This window comes from Poecilia reticulata, linkage group LG9 (genome assembly GCF_000633615.1).
Source record: "Poecilia reticulata strain Guanapo linkage group LG9, Guppy_female_1.0+MT, whole genome shotgun sequence".
Classification (NCBI taxonomy): Eukaryota; Metazoa; Chordata; class Actinopteri; order Cyprinodontiformes; family Poeciliidae; genus Poecilia; species Poecilia reticulata.
The window spans coordinates 26,975,152-26,999,973 of record NC_024339.1 but is presented as its reverse complement, the minus strand read 5'-3'; the positions used below and the strand labels follow the sequence as shown (position 1 = coordinate 26,999,973).

The 24,822-nt window shown below is 38.6% G+C and overlaps 1 protein-coding gene across 1 annotated transcript in view; it reads right to left on the bottom strand.

Annotated features, from left to right (window-relative positions):
• Positions 1 to 4,863: 4,863 nt before the first annotated feature.
• Positions 4,864 to 24,822, bottom strand: part of pebp4 (phosphatidylethanolamine binding protein 4) — a 63,691-nt gene continuing 43,732 nt past the window's right edge. The window contains 3 exon segments of the mRNA XM_008419007.2: positions 4,864 to 7,114; positions 16,675 to 16,788; positions 18,325 to 18,370. Coding sequence (XP_008417229.1) covers positions 7,023 to 7,114; positions 16,675 to 16,788; positions 18,325 to 18,370 — 252 coding nt within the window. The 3' untranslated portion in view covers positions 4,864 to 7,022.

Genomic DNA, 24,822 nt, shown 5'->3' with positions numbered 1-24,822 from the left:
AGCGGAGGCAAAAGACTCCGAGAGAGATATCTAAGTTTACAAAAATCGAGATAGCGCGCCCAGCTGCGTCCTTCTTCTACTCCTTCCCTGGCCTTGTAAAAATAATGGCAGCACATAATCTTGATTATTTTCAGTTCTTGTGTGGTACCTTCTGTAGAGTGTTGTGGCTACAAAGCATGTCACTCACACAATGAACTTTATCCATAATTTACGACTATCTTTCCACAATATATTATATCGTGATACTAAAACGTGCTTTGTTGACTTTACAATCACGCCTCATCTTGTCCCGAAAAGTTCAGACACAACTTTGGATAATGATGTTCCCATCCCCCCCCCCCCCCTCATTCTTTCCTTCTCTCTCCCCCTCTCCCTGTGAACTTGCACACACTTTATGCGGCGCTGTGTTGCAGAAAGCTGCTTCCAAACTCCTTTTCAAGCAGCATCATTGTCAAACAAAGACAGTAATTGACGGAGTTAATCGCTTGTAAATATTGCAAAGCTTTGCACAGGCTTGCTTTGACTTGGAGTCCAAGTAACCGGCAGAGTGGAAACTCCAAATAAGGCAGTGTCCGGCCCCGCCCATTCAAGTCTGTATTTGGACATGCGAGTTCCGGATGAAGTAGTAGTAGTAGTAGTGGAAAAGTGATCGGAAGCCACAGACGCTTAAAAAGATGACAGTGGACGACACGTCATGGTTCGCATTTTTACCAGCATGCAAACTGTGAAAAAACAAACAAAACCATATACTTGGTGAGTTTGAGAAAAGCCCCCTATATATAGTTGGTTACACACACACACACACACACACACACACACACACACACAAAATAAATAAACTAAAAAAAAAAACTTGGTGGAACAAATAACCAATGTGAAAAAAACAACTTTATTTAGTCATGACAAGTGGTTAAATTGGGGTGAAGGGATTATTGAATATTTTCTAATTTTGTATTATGTATGTGTGGTTAACTTATATAAAAAAAAGACAAACAAAACAAAGGCCTCTGGAATATTTTCAGAAAATATTGAATGGCATGTCAGTGCCTGCATACACAGACCTAAGAAATTAATAACACTCAATGAAGCACAAGTGTAAACACAGTGTGTGGGAGAATTAGTCTGAATCATGCTTGGTGTTTGGGGGGCTTACACAAACAGAGCAGTCGCTGATCCTGCATGTCTCATTACCAAACGCAAGTCTTTACACTCAAGCGTGCCTCTTGTAGTAGCTAAGTACGGTCTGATCACTTTAGGTAAAGTAGAATGACAACATTAAAGTTTTTTTTTTCTTACACAGCCCGATCTTTTTTTTTTGTTGCAACATTCTGACCTAGACATGTTTTTTTCAAATGTATTTCCATCTCTAATTGCCCACCACGAAAATATCTAAATTAAAAAAAAAAATCCCCTAACCATATCAGGTTATTTCATAGTTTAAAGTTACAGTTTCAAATCTGTTAAGTATTTCTGTGTATTGTCAATCAGTTGACTGAGAAACAGCTACTGAGTGTCTATAAATATTTCTGGTCACAAAGAGCACAGATTTTTTTTTAATGTTTTGAAAACTCAAGATACCAGACAACAGTTGTATTAAGGTAACACCGTTTAAATCTACAGATGACAAACTATGAGTGATATGTCTACTCAAGACACTGGCAAGAACTGCAAATAGTTGGGCTAATTAACAAGCTATTGTTATATTTTCTTATAGCCCCAGTGTAACTATTAAAAAGCAGAACATCAAACACATATAATGTTCTTTGCAATAAGCATCTGAAAATTAAATTAAGTGTATATTTCTTTGACGTTCATGCTTGAATCTATGAGTCAAAATAACAATAACTGTTAATTACAGATAACTATAATCTGTATTATTTTGTGTGAGGCACAGTTGTACTATTTGTTACTTTTTTTAGTTTTAATCAAAGGTAATGGATCACAAAACAGTGAAACCATCAAACCATTTGTATTTTTACCTCTCTATATGTGGAAAAAATCTAATTGCATTCAATGGCATCCTCATGAGTTTAATCTAAAATGTTTGCATATTTAAAGCCTGGCTGATATTACTATTTTCACATAAATATATTTTTAGTTTTGAATTTTGTCTAAAGATTTGACTTATTGTAGTCCATAAAACAAAGATCCTTATTAAAACTGTATTTAAAATATTAAAGCAACAAGACCATGCGAAAAGCAAATAAAAGAAAAACTTGACCATATAAATCTTTGCAGAATTATCGCATGGCTTCTGTGTGTCGGTGTGTGTTTTAGGTCCTTAAAGTTGCTGCCTCGTCGTCCTGTTACTCCGTGTAAATAAGTATCGCTACCTGATCCATACTGTCACACAGACTTTTAAAAAACACAGCGGTATCCCCTGTCATGTTTATGGATGCAAACCATCAGAGAATCCCCAGGTGTGGCATGGGACTCTCTGTACTACGATGCTTTTACTTGGGGAGGGCGAGAGTGTGTGTATCTCTGCGGTCGGAAAGTTGGCCACCCCGGCTGGAACACTTACCTGTTGCAGGCTCGTTTCCTCGACTGTGAGATGGCTCACACGGGGGAGGGCCTGTATTGTTTGTCAATGGCTTGTGGCGTGACCTGGCTCAGTGCGCATCGCCCAGCTCTTTTGCATATGGGAATTCCATGGAAGCAGAGGCCCATTTTAAAGTCCTGTGGAAAACCTCCAAGGCACCATGGATGTATAGTCAAATTAGTTTTGTTTTTTCTTTCCACATATAATCAAGATGGCTAAAATAATCCCATGTTGTTGGTGAAACAGCTACAAAAATAAACATACCCACCTGGAGAAACAACTGAGCAAATACTGTTTCATTTTATATTGACTGAGTGCAGCAAGTTCAGCAAGTTCACCACTATCATCTAGTTTAAAACTAAACACAACCAAGAATTTGCTTAAAACGCTGACCACCAGCATAATTTACGAGTTTATTCAGAATGTAGAAAGTAATAAAGATATGGAGAACAATATGCATTCACAAATACTTAAATGATTCTACACTGTGTATTTTCTCCTTAATTTTCTGGTTCATTAATTTATCAGACATAAAGGCGACTTAAAGGTGATAGCGGTCACATATGGTAAGAGATGCTGACATAAATGTACATCTAAAAAATCTGAATATCTACAGTTCAGTATTTTTGTCACACATTTCAGAAAGTGAAACTCAATTATTTGTACATAGAGTAAAATATTTTAGGCCTTTATTACTTGTATAATTTTGATGATTATTATTTATATATGATGGAAACCCAGAATTCAGTGCCTCAAAACTGTGACTATTATACAAGATCAATAAAATTGGATATCTATTTTATTGAGAATGCTAACGGGAATGCTAGACTTCTAAAGAGTATGTATCTCTTGTACTGAATACTTGGTTTGGGGTTTCTTTTGCATAAATTCCTTTATCAATGCGGCATGGCATGGGGGCAATCAGCCTGTGGTTCTGCTGAAGTGTATTCGAAGCCCAAGTAGTTGTGGGCTTCAAAAAGCTTTGGGCTTTTCGAAGCTTTGGGGTTTGGGCATTTAGTATTGTTGGGTCAGGGGTCTCTTGCCTCCCTCTTGATAACACTATAGATTCTCTATAACACTATAGATTCTCTTGACTGGTTAAATTTGTTAACCAGTCAAGCAAATTTACACCATGGTAATTGAACCTTGTTGTGGTACCTTTGGCAGTCTGGGCAGATGGCAAGTCCTGCTGGAAAATACAATCAGCATCTTCATAAATCTTGTCAGCAGCAGAAACTTGAAGTGCTTTAAGACATTATGGTTGACTAGAAAACACAGTGAACCAACACCAAAGGCACCTCAAATCATCAATGACTGACCCAGAATGAGAGACCATTTCTAGGACATCAATGCAGATACATTTGAGTTAATTAGTGTGAAACCATGAGTTTCCAATATTTAAGTCACCAAATGTTGGGTTTTAATTATCTTAAGACATAATCACCAAGACTACAAGTAATAAAGGGCTCAAAATATTTCAAACAAAATATTCTAAATATTTCGAACAATGAAACTGCTTGAGTTTCACTTTCTGAAATGAATGGCACAAAATATAATTTTTTTTCCATGCTATTTTATTTGTTTAGATATACCTGTACAGTGATGTGAAAACGTAATTATACTCATTGAACTCTTCCACATTTTGTTACATCACAGTAAAGTGTTGTATAGTTCTAGACAATAATTCATGTTTTTTGCTTTGTTCCACCCGCTCAGTTCTGATTCCCCGAAATAAAATTAAAGTATTAACAATGACCTAAAAAACACATTTATATAGTAAATAGAGTCAATCTGAGTGTAATTCAAGCTTAGTCTCAACACAGCTGACAGCCTACTTCATCAGCTAGACAACATTATTGAACAAACAGAATCATTAAGACCAAGGAATAGGGCAGACGGGCCAAAATGATGCAATAAACATGCTTTTCTTAAGCAGGAATAGTGAAACTGGTCAGGGTTGATAGGAAGATGGATGGAAGAGCAACGGGGAAATTCGGGAAGCAAACTTGTTGGAGCGAATCAGGTGCTGAAACGGTACAGGCGCAGGTTACCCATATGTATCAAAGATCTTAGGAGGAGAGGCAGTTTCTAAAGAGGCTAGGAGTCCTCAAGACTTGATGGGTGTAGAAGGACAACCCTGGTCTTACTACTGAACTAGTAGCTTGTTAAATTATTGTTTGACAGTGTTGAGTTTTGTCCAGCAGCTGCAAACTTTGTGCATCAGATATATGCAGGGGTTCAGCAGGAGTACACACATAGCACAGCAGCGCAATGCTCTGTGTGCTTTTTATTTAGGCGCAAAATTATGAAGTAGATTTGAATAACCACAGATGCTAGTCGAGTTTAATGAATGCAAAAGGAAGCAAAGTACTTTTCGCACAAAACAAAACAAAAAAAAAATTAGAGAAGCTTTCGGCCACACTTTTGTTGCAACTTTCCAATAGTTTCACCAGAAGACATGTTAAAGGTCACCTTCTTTATGGGGTTTTATATGATGGGATAAAAATATGTGCTTAGATAAAAAAAAAACAGATTCAGTTATCCAGTAACATGGATGAATGACAGAAGAATTTCACTCTGAGACAGGACTCAAATCTCCTGAGGAATTCAAACTGCATCCAACATGTGCAATTAGATATGGAAATATAAACTATATGAATAATAATTGATCAGATGTTCCTCTTATATTCATTCTAGCACAACTCATAACATGCAGTAACTCAGAAATTCTCTGGTGATAATGCATTATCTTGCATATTGGATCACTTTTTGCCAATGAGACAACTGATCTGATTATAAGAATGATAAACTACGGTAATATTGACTTAATTAAAGAAAATATTGAAAGCCTTATTTACATCATCAGGGAAAGTGAGAAGTGTATATACTCTCCAGCACTGAACTATAACTGTCAATTTTTATTAATCATAACATTTAACTCTTGACATTTGGAGTAAAAATAAACACATTCGAGGAAACTGCACGGCAAAACCCAGCTGGTTTGGCAGGATATCTCTAAAACATAAAGGAGAAGGGAAAAAAATGCACAGTGCATTTGGAAGTGCACATCTTGGCATTTCAGTCTTGTACTGATGGATTCAAGTAGGTGTTTTTTGGAAGAATGCTCTCCTACTTGGCATGCTTCACAATGAGTGTGGAATTATCCTCCACTTGCCAGTTGTTAGAAATGTGATTTTATAAGTCAAATAAGACGAGCAAATCAAGGTCAGGAGCAACACTCGAACCGATGGGTACTTATTGTGCGTTCAAAAGCAGTGGGTTCTCTCACTCACTGTGGGCCTGTGTGTATTGTTTTGGTTGTTTTGTTTGTGAACTTGGGTGCTCTGACTGCTGAGTCTGGGAGGCAAACAAAGCACATGCTGGACAATTGATCAATGATCTTCCAGAGTTCATGGAGAGGGCACATTGGGGGTTACCAAGGCTGGCTTATCCACCAAAGACACAAAAGCCTCCTTTACCTGCTCCTGCCTATCCCACTGATGAGACACCAAACTAGGGTCAATGAAACCACCAACTAAAGATTGATCATCAGAACATCAAAGTCACTCATGTAAATCCACCCTTTTTCAGACATCTGGGGTATTGATACAAACACTCCCGGGAGGAGAGAGTTGCTGGTTAGAAACCAATATTCTTCATGGGGGTGGGGGACGGGACTCTGACCCATCCTCTACAAAGACCTGTAAAGTCTGAAGAGCATTTTAGTGTGGATGGGTTGAAAAGTTTACCCACACTGTCCTCTGCAGACCTGCCAGGTGAGGCTCTTATGCAACTCTCTCAAGTTCAAAACGGGTTCATTGTCCTGAAGTTATAGTGAAGGAAACATCAAAAACTCAGCAGCTGTTTCTTCAGATAAACCAAATACCTGAAAGTAGCTCATTGTTTCCAGTCGGGGTGAGAGTGGTCAATGGAAATATGATAAACAGTGACACAAACAGCAAGTTCCCTTAACTTGGTGCATGACAGGCCTGACAGCCCCTCCCCCTTGTCCTGTCACTCTAGAGTATTTTAGTTCAAGTTCCACTGCAGCATCCGGCTGAGCTGCGGTCTCGGTTTCACCTCCCACTTCCTTTTTTTGGCCCTGACGTGTTTCCGGCCCCTGAATTAGAAAAACTCTTTCCACACTAAGTTGTGATATCAGGGCCGTCTTCCTTCTCTTGTCGCCCGTGTTCGGAAACTATTAAGAAATCCCCAGTGAAGTTGAAATCTATCTCCCGAATCCTTTGCTCCCAACCACAAGACCAGAGATACGGGGCGACATCAAAAACCCTTCAGCTAGAGCAACATGGAGAGGAAATATCTCTTGAACTCAACGATAAGATAGAAGCTGATGCAAGCTTTGAAGAATTTCTGCTGTTTAATGCATGGAAAGCAGGGAAATGATAAAAATAAAGAAATAGTTTAGTTTGTATGATTGTATTGTTGTATTCTTCTTCTGATAGAAGTATTTCAGCATCCATTAGTCCTTGAAGTTCTGGGTGAGAAACTGCAAGGCAGCCACTGGTTCCCCAAGGTTAAACCTTTTGACAAAGGCCTGAAAATCCCATTTACCTGCAGGTGCAGAAGACACAAAACACAGATTGTCATTAGCATTTAAGCAAAAGAATTGAGAGAAAAAAAAACTTGAGGTTTGCTTTCAGTCCAGCAAAACACTCCAGAAATGAGCTGTACTCCGAGTGCACTCTCTGGTGCATTACGAGAGCATTTCTTCTGACCACTTGGTCTGTGTTTAAGGGATCTGAGGCCTAACTGAGCAACACATGGCTCTGGGATGTGAGTCACTGAGAACAGCTCTGCTGAAAATAAAACATGTTGCTGTAATGATGGAGGTGGGAACGCAAGGACGTATTGGCAAGAAGATATGATTCAATCGCCTGGACTGTTTTTTTCTCTTCCCTCTCCTTTTAAACAAACACCAGACGGCCATCCGGCTGGTATGACAATATCACTTCTAAGATTTTGACAACCACTGATTCCCTGCAGTTTTCCCTCCCTTAACAAAAAAAAGAGGACAAATTCACAACTATGATTCCAAGAAGAAAACCCTGTGTGCTTTAAACTTGCAAACTTCAACAGATTCCACAAAGAGAGTGCATGTCTGCGTCTTCATATGTCTGCATGTGCATCAGACAATGCTTTGATGCTTTGTACTGTAATCCAGGGAATCGGGGACATTCTGGTATTTCCATGTGTGCGGTAATTACACTAACAGCTGTTCAAGGATTGCCTTGGGAAGTTGAAAAAGCCAGCTTCTGAAATGGTCCAAATCCATAGAGAAAATTGACTCAAATAGGGGTCAAATCTCAATATGCCTGGATTAAAAAAACAAAAAACAAAAGTCATCTTTAACATTCTGCTTCGTCTGATATATATGGTGTCACTTTTTGGCCATCTGACAGCAGCATGCATTAGGAACACACAATGATCAAGCATAAGATTATAATCTCTTGACAGGTGAAATGAGAGCCATCGATTATCTTTAATACCAAAATCTGTTAGTGGGTTGAGTATTGAAGATTTTAGATGCTCTTCTACAGGTTTCTCCCAGTAGTTTGCTGGGCCTTATGGTTCATTCCTCCTGATGAGTCTGTTTGAAGGCTGACTTTCTCACACACAAGTGTGGTGGCTGCTTCAGAAAACATTGACTTTGTTGTTGTTAAGCCAATTTGATTGAGGACATAATTTATGTGAAACGCTAATTTTTAAGAAAGTTTGAAAGTTGGCCCAGGCTCAGAGATGTTACTGAAATATTTCCACAGGATTTTCCTTTTTCATCACATGTTATTTTTTGTGAAGTGCTCCAGTCTTTCCTGCATCAAAACACCTCTACTTCATGACTTATCCACCCCCTACTTCACAGTTTGGATGATTACTTTTTCAGGCTTACAAACTTCCTCGTTTTCTCTTCCAAATATAATAATCTTTATTTCTAGACTCTTCAGTTTTTTAGTTCCATCAGACCACAGGACATGTCTCAAAAATCTATGTATTTGCAGACACTAATCTTGCTTTTTTTATCTTGTTTTTAGAGAAATAGCTTCTTCCTCCTTGAGTGGCTCCATAGCTCATGTCTACACTGTATGTAGGCACTCTCTTATCAACTCAATTCAATAATTTCAATTCAGCAAATTGAAATTATTTTGTTACTCCTGGCTAAAGATAGTATAAATTCAGTCTGATTTGATGTCAAACTCTGAAGAGAAAAAGATTGTCTTTTTTGTGTAGAGAAATCTCAGGTTTAAACTATATTAAATAGCAGCTGTACAGCAAGTCCTCAAAGTTGATGAGTTGGAAGCAGAATGTTAGAACAAGGATTTGAGCAAATTTGACAAGTATGACTATGTTACTGGCTACACAACTGCATTAGAACATCTTCAAAACTGCAGCTCTCCCTATTGGAAAATAGATTTGCAGACAGCTCACTCACAATAAAAAAAAAATGAGTCCAATTTTTAGCAGGCTGTGGCAAAAAAAAGTCCAGAGCAACTTATGGTTTTTGTTCTGTTAAGCACATAGCAGCAGCAGGCACAAACAAAACAAATATCCAGGTTACGGAAAAATGAGCAAACCAGGCAGTGATACAAAACATCCAACCAATCAATAAAACTTTTAAAAAGGGTCATTGTCTGACCTGAGATTTGAAACAAAGGTAAAGATATTGTTTTTATTGTTGTTGTAACAATATCTGAATAAAACAAAATTCAAGCATCCCAATCCATATCACCGGCACCATCCGTCTGTGAGGGTCTAGGCAGGGATCCACCTTGAGTTTTCAAGGTGTTGATCTAAAGTCACATCAGAATACTGACCCAACCACAATGGACCCATGATGATGCTTTTTCCCATTTAGAAGGTTTAGAAAGGCTGTATCATTGTCAAATTTAATAAAATGCATTTTTCCTTGGTGAGACAGTCACTGGTTTACAGAAGTGGGATGGGAGAACAACCTTGTTGTGTTTCTGGTCTGCATTACTCAGAATATGTAAAAAGAGGTTCAAAGCCGGCTGTGAGTCATGGGCTCACTAATGCAAGTGGCGAGCAAAGCAGATGAGTTGCTAGGTCTTATTGAAAAATAAGTTAATACTGGTTCTGATGGAAAGGTGTCAGAATACACAATTCATTGTAGTTTAATGCTCCATAGCTCCAGATTAGTAAGCATGCTCCTACTGACCCCTTGTTCTTCACTGAAGCAACATCTTTTAAATAATATTAATATTGAACATGATTAAATTATACACAGTAGGCATGAAAAAAAACATGGACATACAAAATAAAAATAAAAGAAAAAACATTTGAGGGAAAGAAAGATGCAAGAGTTATTTTTATTTCTATTTCCACATGAACCGTTAGCTTGAATTGATAGTGTAGATGTAAAATTGTTGTAACAATGTCAGAGCGAGGTACTTGTCCTATATTTTATTTGTTTATGTATATATCTAGTGACTTTTATTGTTGTGTACTTTTACATCATGTTGATAGCTGGGTGCATGTACATTATCTGAAGAACACAGTACACCCAGATGCACTACAGGTAGAAAAACCTTCTGCCGACATCTTGTTGCCCGACACCGCAGCACGCAGTCAGGGACCTTCTGGAGTCCATCGAAAAGAGTGTAATAACACACTGTTGATCATAATGTTATGCCTGATTGGTGTAGCTCGCCATTAACAAAGGCACAAATCGGAAGACTTAATTGATATTAGATATATTCTGCACGTTATCTTTTTAATGTAATCATTAGTTGCTATAGAGATCTTTGAAAAATAAGCAGAATTTGCATTGTGGAGCGATATCTAAACAATTTTTTTCCCAACCTGTCACACTTTTTCTTTCCGTTTCAAAACCTGACACTTCCATGTGGCTGTGAGTTCGGGTCAGGTTCTGAGCTCAGCTGGAGGAAAGAGGATGAATAATAACTGGGAGATGAGCAGATGAGTACCTGGATCTCAGCAGGTCATCTCTGTGAATGAAGACTGCCAGCAGGGAGGCCACCAATAATCATGAGAGGGCAATGGAGTCAAGTGACCTGTCTGCATTAAAGGGCATGGCCCCAGCAGACCCTCATGGGTCTGTGCTTCAGTCTCAGATAATGCACCGCCTCTGCAGATCCCCAAACTCCTCGGCATGTCCACGACGAGGTCGCTCACCCCCAAGCTACTGCAGAAGGGGAGACAGCTCGGAGATGAACTTTACATAAAATACAAGGACATATCTGACATGTCATGTTGTAGATTTTGCTATTATGACAATGAAGCAAAAATACTTTTTCATCTGCGTTTTTGTTTTCTTGCCTTACAGCGGTGTTGGGCAACATTTTCTCTAAAAAGTACTGGAGTCAAAGTCAGGCAGCGATTGTAAGACTCTGCACACATAATCCTGTCTAAAGCTGTGCAATCATTGGGGCTCATTCCAAAATGAAGTAAATTCTCAGTACCCGCTGCTATCGCACTGGTTGGTACCTTGCGAATGTCTAGACTTACAAGTGACCCTAAAATAGGCTGGTGCTTGTTTGTAGTGCAGAGACACGTTTCCGCCTCTCCCATCTGCACGCTCATGGAAAGGACAGATAGTGTGGGACCTGAGGGCGATGTTAACGTCTTCCTGCCTCTCCTTTTGTTTCCACCTTGCATCTCTGCCTGGGTATGGCAGGAAGATCAGGACTGCTGCGAGGTGACAGAGAACTGCTACATTTAGTGGTGTGGGCGGTGTCCCTGTTAAACCTCTTACACTGTCTCAGATATACTCAAAATCCAGTAATCTTTTTTCTCACAGTAAAGTCAAAGGAGCCATATCAGAGTAAGAGCCTGACTGAGGTTCTTCTTATGAAAATAGATGCAGGAATATTGCAGTGTTTATTTTCAGGATGAGGAACTTTGTTGCTGTCGGAATTCAGCCATAAGACAATATCTCTGGATGTGTGGAAAACCGCTGGAGAGGGATTAACCTGGGAAAACTCAACATGCCTGTTGATTTTAACTCTCAATGTGTTGCAAGCTTAATGCTGTAGATTATTATATCTGCGAGGTGAACAAGTCTAATTTTCCAGGGAATACCCAAATCACCAAACTTAAAGTTGTTTTTACATTAAAAAACCCCCCAAACATCGTGCTGGTCAATATGAACCAGCATAGGAACTCCAAAATTCAACTGTTGCATAAATCTAAGCGAATAAGGATGCATTTTCCATTATATCAAATTGTATTTAATATAGTACTTAGGACATTAGTACAATTAACGGCAACAGTAATTGTTTAAATAGTAAAAACTGAAATAAGAAAGCTTTATTTTTTAGTACATACATTTACAATTTTCCTAAGTTTCTCATTTTGAGATGATTCAAATAAAATAAATTATCAATTAATGTACTAGCAAATTTATTACATGTGCACAACTTTGTATTGTAACTGTGTAGCTGTGATCTTGTAGTGGGCCTGCAAAAGAGACAAACCTAGTCAAATAAAGTTCGATGGATTGTATCCAAATGATGAATTCTTAAGGAAACGTTAGGTTGCCTTCCCTGGGTTTCCTAACTACTGCAGGTTGTCTTTGAAAGCCTTTCCTCAACAGATCTTATCACTGAAAGATGCCAATCAGGAAATTTAAATAGATCTGTGCACAACACTTGCAATTGTCAACAAGTGCATCTCACCAGAAATGGAACTAGGAACACAACGTTCCTCCAAAACTGATAGGAAACGCAGAGACGAGGCTGCCAGGAGGGCTATGGCAGCACTGAAAGAGCAGCAGGACTTCCTGGCAAAGACTGGCTGTTCATAACATTTGACAACAATCTCTAACATGCATTGTATGTCTAGGCTATGGGGCAAATTTTCAGAACCAAGTCGTCTTCGATGAGAAAAAAAAATCCACCAGAAATGCTTGAGCCCTGCTAGAGTAAAAAAGATCAATTCACTCATTGCGACATGAGATAAACATTCTGTGCAGTTTTGATGACACCAAAGATGCAGCTTGAGCTACAACAAAGCAATTTCGATTGAAGGATCCAATCAAATCCCAGCTCTAAATCCAACAGCAAATCTTAAAAATTTATATTCACGGACTCACACAGACATACTGAAAAACTACAGGACAATGTTCATGTAGAGAGACTGAATACAGATGTTTGCCACATTTGTCAAATTCTTATTTGCAAAAATAATACTAATAAAGGAACATGCAATATTTCTTTTCACAACTGCACATTACTTGTTCAACTATCTCATTAAATCCCAGGAAAAATAAAAATTCAATGAGAAAGAATGCCTTCCAGGGCACCCTAAAAGCCACAAAATTGTATTTTAAAAAAGTTAAGTTTAACTTGTAATACACTAGTAACCTATTTCTCCATGTTTTTAGTGTATGCAATTTAATCTTGTGTGCTATTTTCTCATTTGAAATGGAAGTGAAAGTTCTGTTCTGACCCTAAATGGTCAAATTTTATCAGGGATGCACACATTTGTGCAGATCAGCTGTAGTGAAATTATGTCCTTGCTCTTAAATGCAAGTTTTAAAAAACAGAAAGATAAGGATTACTCTATATGCTTTCGATAAATGTTTCAGATCAAAGCTTGTGAGTTGAAGGACTGTCAATTTCAAGATGTCAAGATGTCACTTTAAAGCAGCTGACTCCAGCCTAAAACTTGGGCCTGCTATAGCAACCAAATCCTGGCTCTCTTGACTCCTCGCAGCTCTGATTAATGGTAGAGGCTGTGGGTGGGTGGTAGACATGGATCTGCCCATTACCACACTACAACATTGCAAATGGCTTCAATTACTGCGGAGTGTGCTGAGCTGGCAGTACAGGCTCTGGGAAGCAAGATGAGCAACGTGTAGGATCCAGCAGCTAACTCCTCTCTGATCCATTCTTTTACACAATGTGATCGTCACCCTTGTTTTTGAAGGAAAAAGCGACTGTGGGATTCAAAGCAATGTATTATTTATAAGTTTCTATTTTTTCAAGCAAATAATCTCGAACCGTTTTTGAGACCGGTAGATCTGCACATTTAGAGTGGCTGCTAAGGTCAGGAGATGGACGGCTGGATGTGTGAACAGTGAATGCAGAGTGTATCGTGTAAACTGAAACAACACTAGGCAGCCGCTCTCAAGGCCTCGGGTTTTCCCTCCCGGCATTGTAACACTGTTTCCCCCGACAAACTGACATGTCGGCACCAAACAGTAGCAGGACATAATAAGGGCTTGCCAAGTGCCTGACAAGTATCATGAGGGCCTAAGCGCCCACGCTTGCGCCCCCTTCTCCACCCCCCCACCCTGGCACAGGGGCAGTCTCCAGTCAGGGACAGCCTTCCTGAGCCAGAGCAATGGGGATTCCCTAGGATAACGCCCCTGTGCCCAGTGCCAAGATTGCAGCCCCCCTGTAGATCCTTATGTAACAAACCAGCTGTCTCCATCAGTTCACTGACCCACATTCATAACCTTAACCCTGGAGGCAAAGCAGACTCCCACGGTTTCTCACAACAGCCCCTGCTCCACCTCTAATTGTTCAGTCCCCTCTGGCCAGTGCTTATTACTTAACTGATGGTCAGAGATGAAAAGAAGAGAGACGGCAAATCAGAAATAAAATTGAGTCAATGACTCCACTACTGGAAGTGGAAAACGATCATTAGGAGTCCTCCACCCACGACTAAATGCTCTCCTTCACAAATCACGTCAATTAATGTCATCGGTTATGAAGAATCCTGTGTGTGTCATACCACATGGAGGGAGGACAGATGCTAATAAGTGAACATACTTAACGGAGGAGGTGGGAGACATGGGATTCCCTCTGTTCTTCTTGTCTTAGTGTGCATACTGCGCACATGGTCGTGGAGGCCAATGACAATACAGCAGGTAAAATAATAAACACATTCAAAACAAAATACAGGCTCATCTTGTTGGGATATAATTGAAAAGTTAATTTGTTTCAGCAGCTTTATTCTAAAAGTAAAACTTGGGTAGTTTATCAATTACACTCAAACGGATAGGTTTCAAAAGTTTATTTCTGCAAATTTGATCTAAGAAGAAACGATGTATGAGTTTGTAGGCTTTAGCTGGCATTTTTTACCATCTGTACCATGATTTAAGACATCCATAGTCATCCCTGTACCAAAGTCTTCTGTAAGATCTTGTCTTAATGGTTACTGCCCAGCCACACACACTCGTGTCTCTATGAAGTGCTTCAAAAGGCTGGCGACGACACATCGGAAGCAAACCATCAACGTACCTGAGGACTCACAATATTATGTAAAAAGGGGGAACCAGTTCACACCGACTCCATCCTGGTCCACCATGCCCACTCCCACACAGAGAATAAGGACTCCTATGTTAGGCTGAACTTTAGTTCTGCATTTAACACCATTTTCCCACAAGAAACTGGTGTCCAAGTTGGCTAAACAAGAAGTACCCAATGCATTAAGAGTGACTTAACAAAAGTAATGTCCATTTTCAAAAGTCCATTTTCTTGATGTACGGTGCTCTTAAAGTAAAGACTCCAGCTGTACTCCATATCTGGAGAAATTGCCACAAACCCTTAAATGAGCTTTGCACTTATTCTTTCCACTCAGCTATCCAGTAATATGTCTCTTATCCACACTCTGTGAACAACCAGCGTCTTTTGAAAAGGCCGTCTTTGGCTTTCCAAAGCATAATAAAGATTCTCTTCTGGACAGTAAGCGGTCACCACTATGATTGTGTTATTTAGAAAAGTCTTTCTTTCAAAAGTGTTGCATGATAACATTTTCTGGCAAATTACATTTTTGAATTTCACTAACAGAACACTATAATTAAATAACAAACCTATATGAGTTTCCCATTTTGAATTGAATCATGAAAAATTATTTACCTTTTTTGATCTGAGATGTGTGTCAAACATGAGTTACCTTTATTTCTCAACATCCAATCCCATCGCTGTCTTCATATGGACAGTTATTCTCCCAAGAACTGACCCTTCAAATTAAACATTTGATTATCTAAGAGTGAATTCCTTAATTAAATTTCCTTTGAATAGATTTTGCAGGAGAGAGGAAGTGCGACAACGGGAGTTAAACTCATCCAGTAGATTAAGGATGGGTGGATCCGCTAACTGCAATTGCTTCAAAATTGGGGTGGTGGATAATGGGGAGGGGGAGGGGGGGGTAAGACTATTTGTATTTTTTCTTTTATGACAAACATTATATTTGAAACATTCTATTTTAACTATGTGATGAAGGTTTATCGGAAATTACCCAAATGTGACTGGGGTGTAGCACAAATACAAAAAAAAAGTTCATCTGTTCTGACATTTCTTTTTCCAAAAACTTTAAACATCAAACACACCTCAACCTAATGTGCTTGGACTGTTTGCTGACAAAGCTGTCAAAACTTCAAACAGCAGAGACTGGCAGCTCCACTTGTTCACCGGCGCTGCGCTTGAAAGTCTCCAACCGCCCCGATCTCCCCTCAAATCATCGACTGTGACCCGAGTAGAACAGACAGGGAGACACGCCTCCTGCGAGCTGCTGTGCTGTTCATCTGAGCGCTGCTTCGCACCTTCCCACTGACTTCAGACGGCGGAAAAGTTATTTTAGAACAAGAAAGAAAACAAAAGCTCTGCAGCACAAACAAGACTGACTTCTGAGAGACAAACAAACAAAGATATGGTAATGATATCAACAATAATTAATGTTCAAATTGAACCGTACGTTCATGTGTACTGACACCGCCGAGTGGGGATTTCAGGTTTACCAACACACGGCCAGGCGGACTCATGCAGGTGTGCGTGGGAGCCAGTAATACTCGTCTTGACCTGGTGGGCATTAGCACAGCCGCAGACTCGCTCACTAACCTCATTAACATTTTCTTTGTCGGGGTTCATGCACTCGAACAAAAACTGCCCACCAAAAATAACTCCAAGTGATGCAATAAAACCTTACAGTTGTGAGAACAGACAAAACAAGTCCACTGATGTGTCTGATCCACAACGTTTCTTTCATCAAGGGAAAGAGAGATTTGTTGTGGTTACCACGAGAGGAAATGAGGAGTTTGAATGTCTTGCTGTAATCTTCAGCAACAAAACGTTAGAATTTACAGTCATTGTAGATAACATTTCTGTGATCTAAAGATGCAGAGTGATTACCTCGGGAAGACTCCTTTTCAGTGAGTGATATCTTTGTGTGAGGAGGCTGCTCAAATAACATGAACTGGTAACGGTGGAAACCAGTCTTCTGCGGCGGCGTCGGTGGATGGTAATCTGCAAAACAAAGAACCAGAATCAGGAGAGCTGGCAATGCTGAGCTGCTGTATCGACTATAAGTCATTAAAAACCCTGGCATGGATTGCCTTTTTTTTTAGATGGCATTACACTAATAGCAGCCGTATATCCATAAAACTCTGACCCTGTATTGTGTGCAATTTTCTCGTACTCGTGTTTTGGCTAATGGCCGTGTAAATATTCTCATATACATGTAAGAGATGTTGCCTGACTAATCTATTTTAAAACACAAAATAATAAGTTGAATCTAAATCTACTTTAAAGAATGGTTTAAAGAAAGCAGCAGCAAAAAGCTTAAGCATATGTATTTAAAAATCATAATGGTTAGTTTATGACTGTCAAACTTCCTGTTGCTACAAATAAAATCACCAACCAGTTTGTCATTCAAAAATAATGTAGAAGCATTAAAAAAAGAGACATGATTCCCGTATCTTGTGCTATTATTTAATTTAAATAATTAGGATGTAATGAATGCTGCATATACAGAGACAGTTGCAGGAATGCTACAGCTGTAGCTCAAAATATACTTGATTTATTTTTCGGATTTAGTTAAAAAAAACTTTAACTGATATAAAAGAAATACAATGATGAAACACATTGACATATTTTTCACACAAAAAGGGAGTGGTAACCTAATTATTTTGTTCTTGGTTATGTGAGCAAATTTTCTGTCCTTTTTTTGTTGTTTTTAAAAACCAGTTTGAAATAAATGAAATCAAGTGTTTTTTTATTTTACAATTAAAACCCCAACTGTGCTTACTAAAAATTTTTATGTTACAATTGATTGAATAGAAAACACAATTTTACATCAGCTATGTTAACCTACAGAAAGCTATTTCCATGTTCTGTTCAGAATATGCTGTCAGTGGAACACCAGCAGATGCCATGGAACGCCAAATTATCACTCACTGTGGAAACGTCACACTGGACATCAAGCAACATGGATGAACTTTGTGAATGTCCCTCAAGCTCCTGAAAGAATTTCACTTCACAATCGTTTCAAGGCATTAGCTACCTGTGTTATTTTTGTCCATTTTTTCTTGGCCTTTATTTGATTTTTGTTCTTGGCATTATTTATTTATTTTTTTTAACAATTCATTTATTTTTGGTCATTTTGCATTGCTGTGTTTACTGTTTCATGCTTATTCTTGTGTATTTTTTTGTTAAGGTTATTGTACACAACTTTGGTAAGCTATGTTTTTTTTTTAACATGTAGAAATAGTCTTGAACTGATTTCCACTAAACCTTTTTTCTGCCACTTAACTTTCCATTTATATCGTTAATATAGAATTCTGTGAATAGCCAGTTTCTTTCTTGCGGGTCATCATTCAGGCAGAGGTTGTCAATGATTGTCAAGTCAGCAGTCTTCTCCATGATTGTGTAGACCAGAAACTGAACTAGGATCTCATCTAGGGTTTTTATGAACTGTAACCCACAAAATTCATTAATAGAAGCTTTAGATAATCTGTTTCCTTTACTTGAATAACTGAAATAGATTCATTTTTCCAGTCTTACCAGTAAGAGTCATTCCTTGGATTTTTCCTTCCTCCAGTGAGTAGCCCTGGCAAAGCAAGCACATTGTCAGTCAGGTAAATCACAAACAAAAAGTGTTCCTACAAACTAACACTAAATGGTGGTAAATGTTGTTTGAAATATTAAAATCTATTTACTCAAAGCTTTTCTGCAGGATAGAATAACAATTTCTTTGGTTAATTTAAGTCAAACACACGAGAGATGTTGTTAAATCAATGTCTAAAAGTTAAGGAACAAACTACAGACAAAAGACAGTTCCCAAGCACATTAAGCCAGTGAGAGGATTTCCAATTTCCCATATTATTAATTGTATATTAATCTCCTGTTGCCTAGAAACAGACATCTTATTACCATATCAGAAGCTCAGGTAAATTTCATAAGCCTTTTAGATTTTTTTTGTACTATGCATTTGCCATGTTGAACTCCCTTTTTCTCAGGAAACACACAGAGAGTAAGGCCATTCACACAGCAAAAATTACACACAGACACGTTTGTTTAATAAACTTGGGTATTTACTACATGATGGCTGCATCCTTGAGTGGGAGGAAAATGACTAAATATGTTGTCTGTGAAATGGCCCCAAACCCACTTGAAGCAAGAATGGAAGTCCCCATCACAAACAAGGAGTGTGTGGTCTGAGCACCTATTAGTGTCCTCGTTTCTCTGCACACAGGCGCCCCCTACAGGGGAACCAAGGTGGTGTGTTTCTAGACAGCAATCTGGGACAAAAGATGGACTATTAAGGAATGTTTCCCTTGTTTTTCTTCCATTTAAATTCACATTTTGGTTTACTTGATGACTTCAAATCAAATGGGACATAGTTTATATGAGAACAGAAATATTATTTAGCTTCTCTTAAAGTAGATTGACTAAATAAACTAATATTACAGTATAAACAGAACAGCAATGTCGACTTTATCATTTTGGTAATGGAGCAACCACGTTTATAATTTTTTAGGATTAATGACTTTACATATTTGTAAAGATAAATACAAACACAGATGAAAACATTTCTCATGGAAAATTGATATTTTATAAATTTTTATTTTATGATTTCTAATCATTTTGTACGGAAGACAAAAATATGATTTTGGCAGATATGAAGACATCATGACACATGCAGAAACCTTGTATTAAGAAATGTACAGTTGTAATTCAGTTTCTTCCAAATCTATTTGCCTTATAACTTTGATCAACATCAGCACAGCTCAAATCAGCCTGCAAGTGTTACTGAGGATTTCATCAGTACTCCAGCATGTGCCCCTCATTGTGCTCCATCTTATCTATAATCCCATAACGGCTGTTGAGGATGTTTCACAGAAAGTATTAAGTGTTTACTCCGACTGATACAATTCAGAAGATTAGCTTCAGCTGTGAGTATCTTCATCCACAGATCAGTGCGAAAAAAATAGCTTTATTTAGAAACAGCAAGAGTCCTGCAGCCTGCAGGATCCAAACCCATTGCCATAGCAACAGGTAGTCAACATTTTCCCACATCTTAATGCTCAGCTCTCGCTCGTTTTTCCTGGCACCCCTTGGCCTTTTAATTTCAGTAAAGAACACGGAGTTTAAATAACAGCAAATGAATACAACATTGAATTTCTGCCAATTAATAGAAGACAAGTCTATAGCAGGCAGCAGAAATGCATCTTTACTTTTTCTGATAACCATAAGATTTCAAAATAAATTGCAGAAAACGTTGCATTTTATTTATGTTTTGCCAAGCTTGATTTCAGAGTGACGGACTCTGTAAGACATTATGATTTAATGGACGATGGTCTCTGTGGTCTTCGCTGAATATGAACAATTTGTTGTTCATATTTAAAACAAATGTTTTCATTTTTCATTCATGACTCAGGTATATATGGATATCATGTGTGTGCATACATTTTAGGCTCAAAATGTATCAATGAAGGGAAAGGCTATTAATTAAAATTCATACTTAAACATGATTGCCTAAGTTATCAGTCATGCAGACTATTAGGCTTTAATTAAATGTGTTGTGTTCTTTGTCTTAAATGAGTTATTTAAATGCAACTGATTTTATACATGTTAAAAAAATTAGGCAAAACAAACAAATGGGCACTAAAATAACCCAGGTCACGAGGCAGAAAAGATAAATACAGATTTTTACATGTCAATAAAATAAAGAAAAACTGGATGAAACATTCTCACTCTATCTTCTTTTCACTGTCCGATTACTTCATGTTAAACCCAGACACACCCAGACATAAATGGGTTGGGAGGAATTTTCCTCTAAAATGAAGAACAGAAGTTTTTTTGCCAGTGGGAGGAAGATGAAGATGATTTTTTAAAGTGATCTTTATGGGTCTATTGTGTAAAAAATAAAAACACCCTAAAACTAAGCAAGCAATTATGGAAAACAGAAGAGAAGACCTCTGGCCCAACACCAAGCCTGAAACTCATTGTGTCCTGCAGTTCCAGAGACTTTAGTCATTAGTTCAGGCAATATTTTTGTTTTGGTACCCAAACAAATCTGCTATGATGTGCAAACCATGTCTTCCCAGGACAACATCTGATTTGACAAATAAGCTGAATGACTGAATGTCCCTTCAGCCATCAGTGAGAAAAGTAAAAAGGTTTCATTTAATATGTAACAAAAAAAAACAAAGTAAGCAAAGTAGTCTTTTCAATTTCAAATCCTGCACATTTTTTTTTTTGCACCTACATCTATTTCCAAACTCACTCCTGCCAGGCTGTTGAATTGATCCTGTTTGAGACTGAAGAATATCTATTGCTGGACTTGTACCAAAAACAAAACACCATCCTGGAATATTTCAAAAGGGTTGAAAACAAAAGTTGTGAAGCAGTGTGTCTGAGGCCTTGGACACTGTAGGGCAGATTCAGGTCTTACATTCACATTCATTGTTTTACACACAGCAGCCTGCTGCCAAAATATGTGATAAGTAGCGAAACCATCAATGTGCTTTACGTTGGGCTATACCAGTAAATTGTTCAAACGCTGGGACTTGAGTCAATAAATGAAGATATGGCAAACACATGACACAAATATGTTTCTGAGAAAAGTTGGCACACAGCAGAGGCCGACTGGTATCGTAGTTGTCTTACAATTCAAAGTTGTAGAAATGATTTCAGTTTCCTCCAGTCACATGTTGATGTGCCCCTGGTTGCCTATTGAGTTGTGTATTGGTGTATAAACGTGTGCATTTGTGAATGTAAATGGGTGAATGTGTATGTAGTGCAAAGCATTTGAGTGGTCAGTAGGACTGTAAAGGAGCTATATAAATCCAGAACATTTACATGGATTTAATCATGTTTTATATGTAGAGCAAATTCACCTATTCATGATTTGTTTTGCACAGCATATCTAAAGTATTTAAAGAAGATGTAGGTTGAGAAGCTGAAATACCCAGACACAATGCTAAATATGACTAAATATGTCATATTAGCATTGACACACTACTGAATGGTGTTTGGAAAGCAGCCAATCCAAGAGTGCCATTTGTTTTTTTTCTTATGCTGATTGGTTGTGCTCCCAGGAGCAGAGATAAGGAAGTTGATGTTCGCTTCTACAATACTGAAAAAACAGTATCCAAAGTCCGCATTAATGCCTATTACAGTATGTGCTACAGCTATTAAAATGGAGGGAGTCTCTTCTATTTCATGATCTCAGCTATTCGCAGGTGATTGTGGTCTTTAACCCCTGCAGATACCAAGGCTCCACTGTACCAGGATGAAGGGTACAAAAATACATGGGTGGAGAACATTACATTTACAAAAATGTTAGTTTTATTTGTTATGATCTTATACTTAATGATCTCGACATTAAAATTCAATCAGTTTTATACACTCCAAGTGCACCCAAGTGTTTAAAAGCCACATTAATCAAAATGTAGGTTGGACTGTTGTGACTTGCAACAGACCTCAAGCTTTTGTATCCACTGAGCTGACTGCAAACAGAGAGTCTACTTAGTGTAGCAAGAGAATAAATAATGTTATAACCCTTGTTGTTTCTGCAACGATTAATAGCACTTGCTGCTGACTCTCTGGCACTGGCATGTACATTCGGTATATGTGGTATTTTGCTACTGATTTTAAACGTGATCAAAAGTGATCAGAGGGGGTTAGCTTAACAAACTATGTTTGAATTGACACTGGAAAAACTGGAATCCAGTTGCTCTACTTTCACCATTGAAAAAGCGGCTATGCTGGGTTCAACACACTACAACAGGAAGCATGTTCATTTGGAAATTGCCTTCGAGATGACAAAGCTCTTGCAAGCTGTTGTACATCTGACCCAGACCTCTGAGCCGCTTGAGATGAGCAATCATGGAAAACAGTACCATAGAGTCAAATATAAAAGAAAGCATTACAAAAGAAGGGATTGAATCTATGCTTTGTGGGTTATTTTAAAGATGTTCTTTTCCCAAAAGATCTATTTGTTCTTAGTCTATATTCTGTTTAGTGTAGGTGCAGCCTGTTCAGATACCACTGTTGTGTCTCCAGCTGTGGTGTTGCACACATTTCATCCTGCCTCTGTTGCTCATTGCGGCAAAGCTTGCTTTTATGTCTTACTGACTGTTTCACACTCTGACTTGAACAAAGGTAAAAGATCTCAAACAACCTACACAATATGAGCAATGAATAACGCAGAAAGTCTAGAAAAAGCTACATGGCAAACCTTTTATTTTGTGGGTCACGTAACATCTTGACACTGTATTCATGAGCAGTTTCAGGACCAATACATCAGATAAAATGAGTAAGACTTCTAGGAACATAATTTATGACAGGCATAAATTATGAGGCACGCACAGATATAGTCTTTGGGTGGCTAGCAAGGTAATGTCTCTTCCTGTGAGAAAACAAACTAAATACGTTACATGACTTGGTAAAAAGCCTCAATTCGAGGCCGGAGGATGAGTTGTGTGTTTGTATAATGTGTCAACATAACTTCCGTTAGGAATCCTCCGACACGAGCCAGTAGGTAGGAGTCCACGAAGAGGCGGTGGGTGGGTGCAGGGGTGCGATTTCAGCAGGAATACCCACTTGCCCAAGAACCCTTCTCTTTCTTTGTGTGGGTGCGTGCTTCCCTTTGTCAGCAAGAGTTACTCATGCACCTCCTTGAATATCCACCACTTCTCTCTCCCTTGCTTAGCCTGTAAACCCACACCTACGACAATCAGCACCCACGTTCTTCTAATGCAGTTCTCAGAGCATCATTCTCCCTTTTACTTGCAGTCAGGCTAACAGACGGGGAGAGAGAGCATGACAGATGGTGTTCACAGCTCTATTTCTGAGGCTGGACTTGTACTGCCACAGCCACCCCCCACCACCCACCCCCCCTCGCCTATTCCGCTCAAGCCAAGTGCTTATGACTACCTCCTCTTCTTTCTCGCTGTAATCAGCCCATTCATTTGCAGGGTTATTGTGAATTAAGAGTCTGTGTACTGAGAAGAAACCTCGGGGCATGTGGGTTAAACACTGATGATGACAGAGAGAAATTGTGGGACTTTCTTGTAATAATAAAATGACAAAGTTAAGTTTTATTATCATACATTTACAAACACAACATGCTAGTCGAAACTGCCTAAAGATATTCACAACTTCTTCAACTGAAAACGTGGGACTGAATGTCATTTCTCTGTCATGTTACAACCGAGTGCACTCACATGACTCTCTAGTCTTCTCTTCAGCTTCTCATTGTGATATCTGCACACATCCGTACGTTTAACCGTATTTCAGAGGTGTTCAATGATATCCTTGTGGTTCTGCTTAAATTCAAGCCCACAGACACAAAATGCTAAAGAAAACTACCCACTTATGAGAATTGTCACCAGGTTCACAATTTCTTAAGTATAGCTCACCCACTGATGTAGAGTTACAGAAGGGTATAATATTATGACAGGTTTTATTAGAGCTGGTAACAACTAAAGGAGTTTCAAAGTCGACGGCTAGTATGTACCTGCAAAGAGTATGTACGATGTTCCTGACAGCTTCTCAGACTTGTCTGTGGGTATTACGGGTTGCAGTCCCGGAAACGTCAATAATTGTTGGCTATCACACTCCAGGTGCCATAAGTTGATGGATTGCGTGCAAATAATTGTGACTAGTGAAAGTATTCACACTCCTGGAACTTTCTGTCCCATCTCGTCACATATTTCGTCACAACTTTAATGTTTGCCATAGGGACTTTTGTGAAAGCCGAACATAACATATATCATGTATGATGTCGGAATAGGATTTTCAGTTTATATACAGTTTTTATTTGTTTTAATTGTTTTTCTTATTTTTAATGTACTGTTTGTTTTATGGGTCCACAGGTGGAAATTATCATTTTGCTAAATCCACTATATTTAAGACAACACTGTACATTCATAAATGTGCACTGTCACACTTAAATTAAATCCATCCATCCATCCATCCATCCATCCATCCATCCATCCATCCATCCATCCATCCATCCATCCATCCATCCATCCATCCATCCATCCATCCATC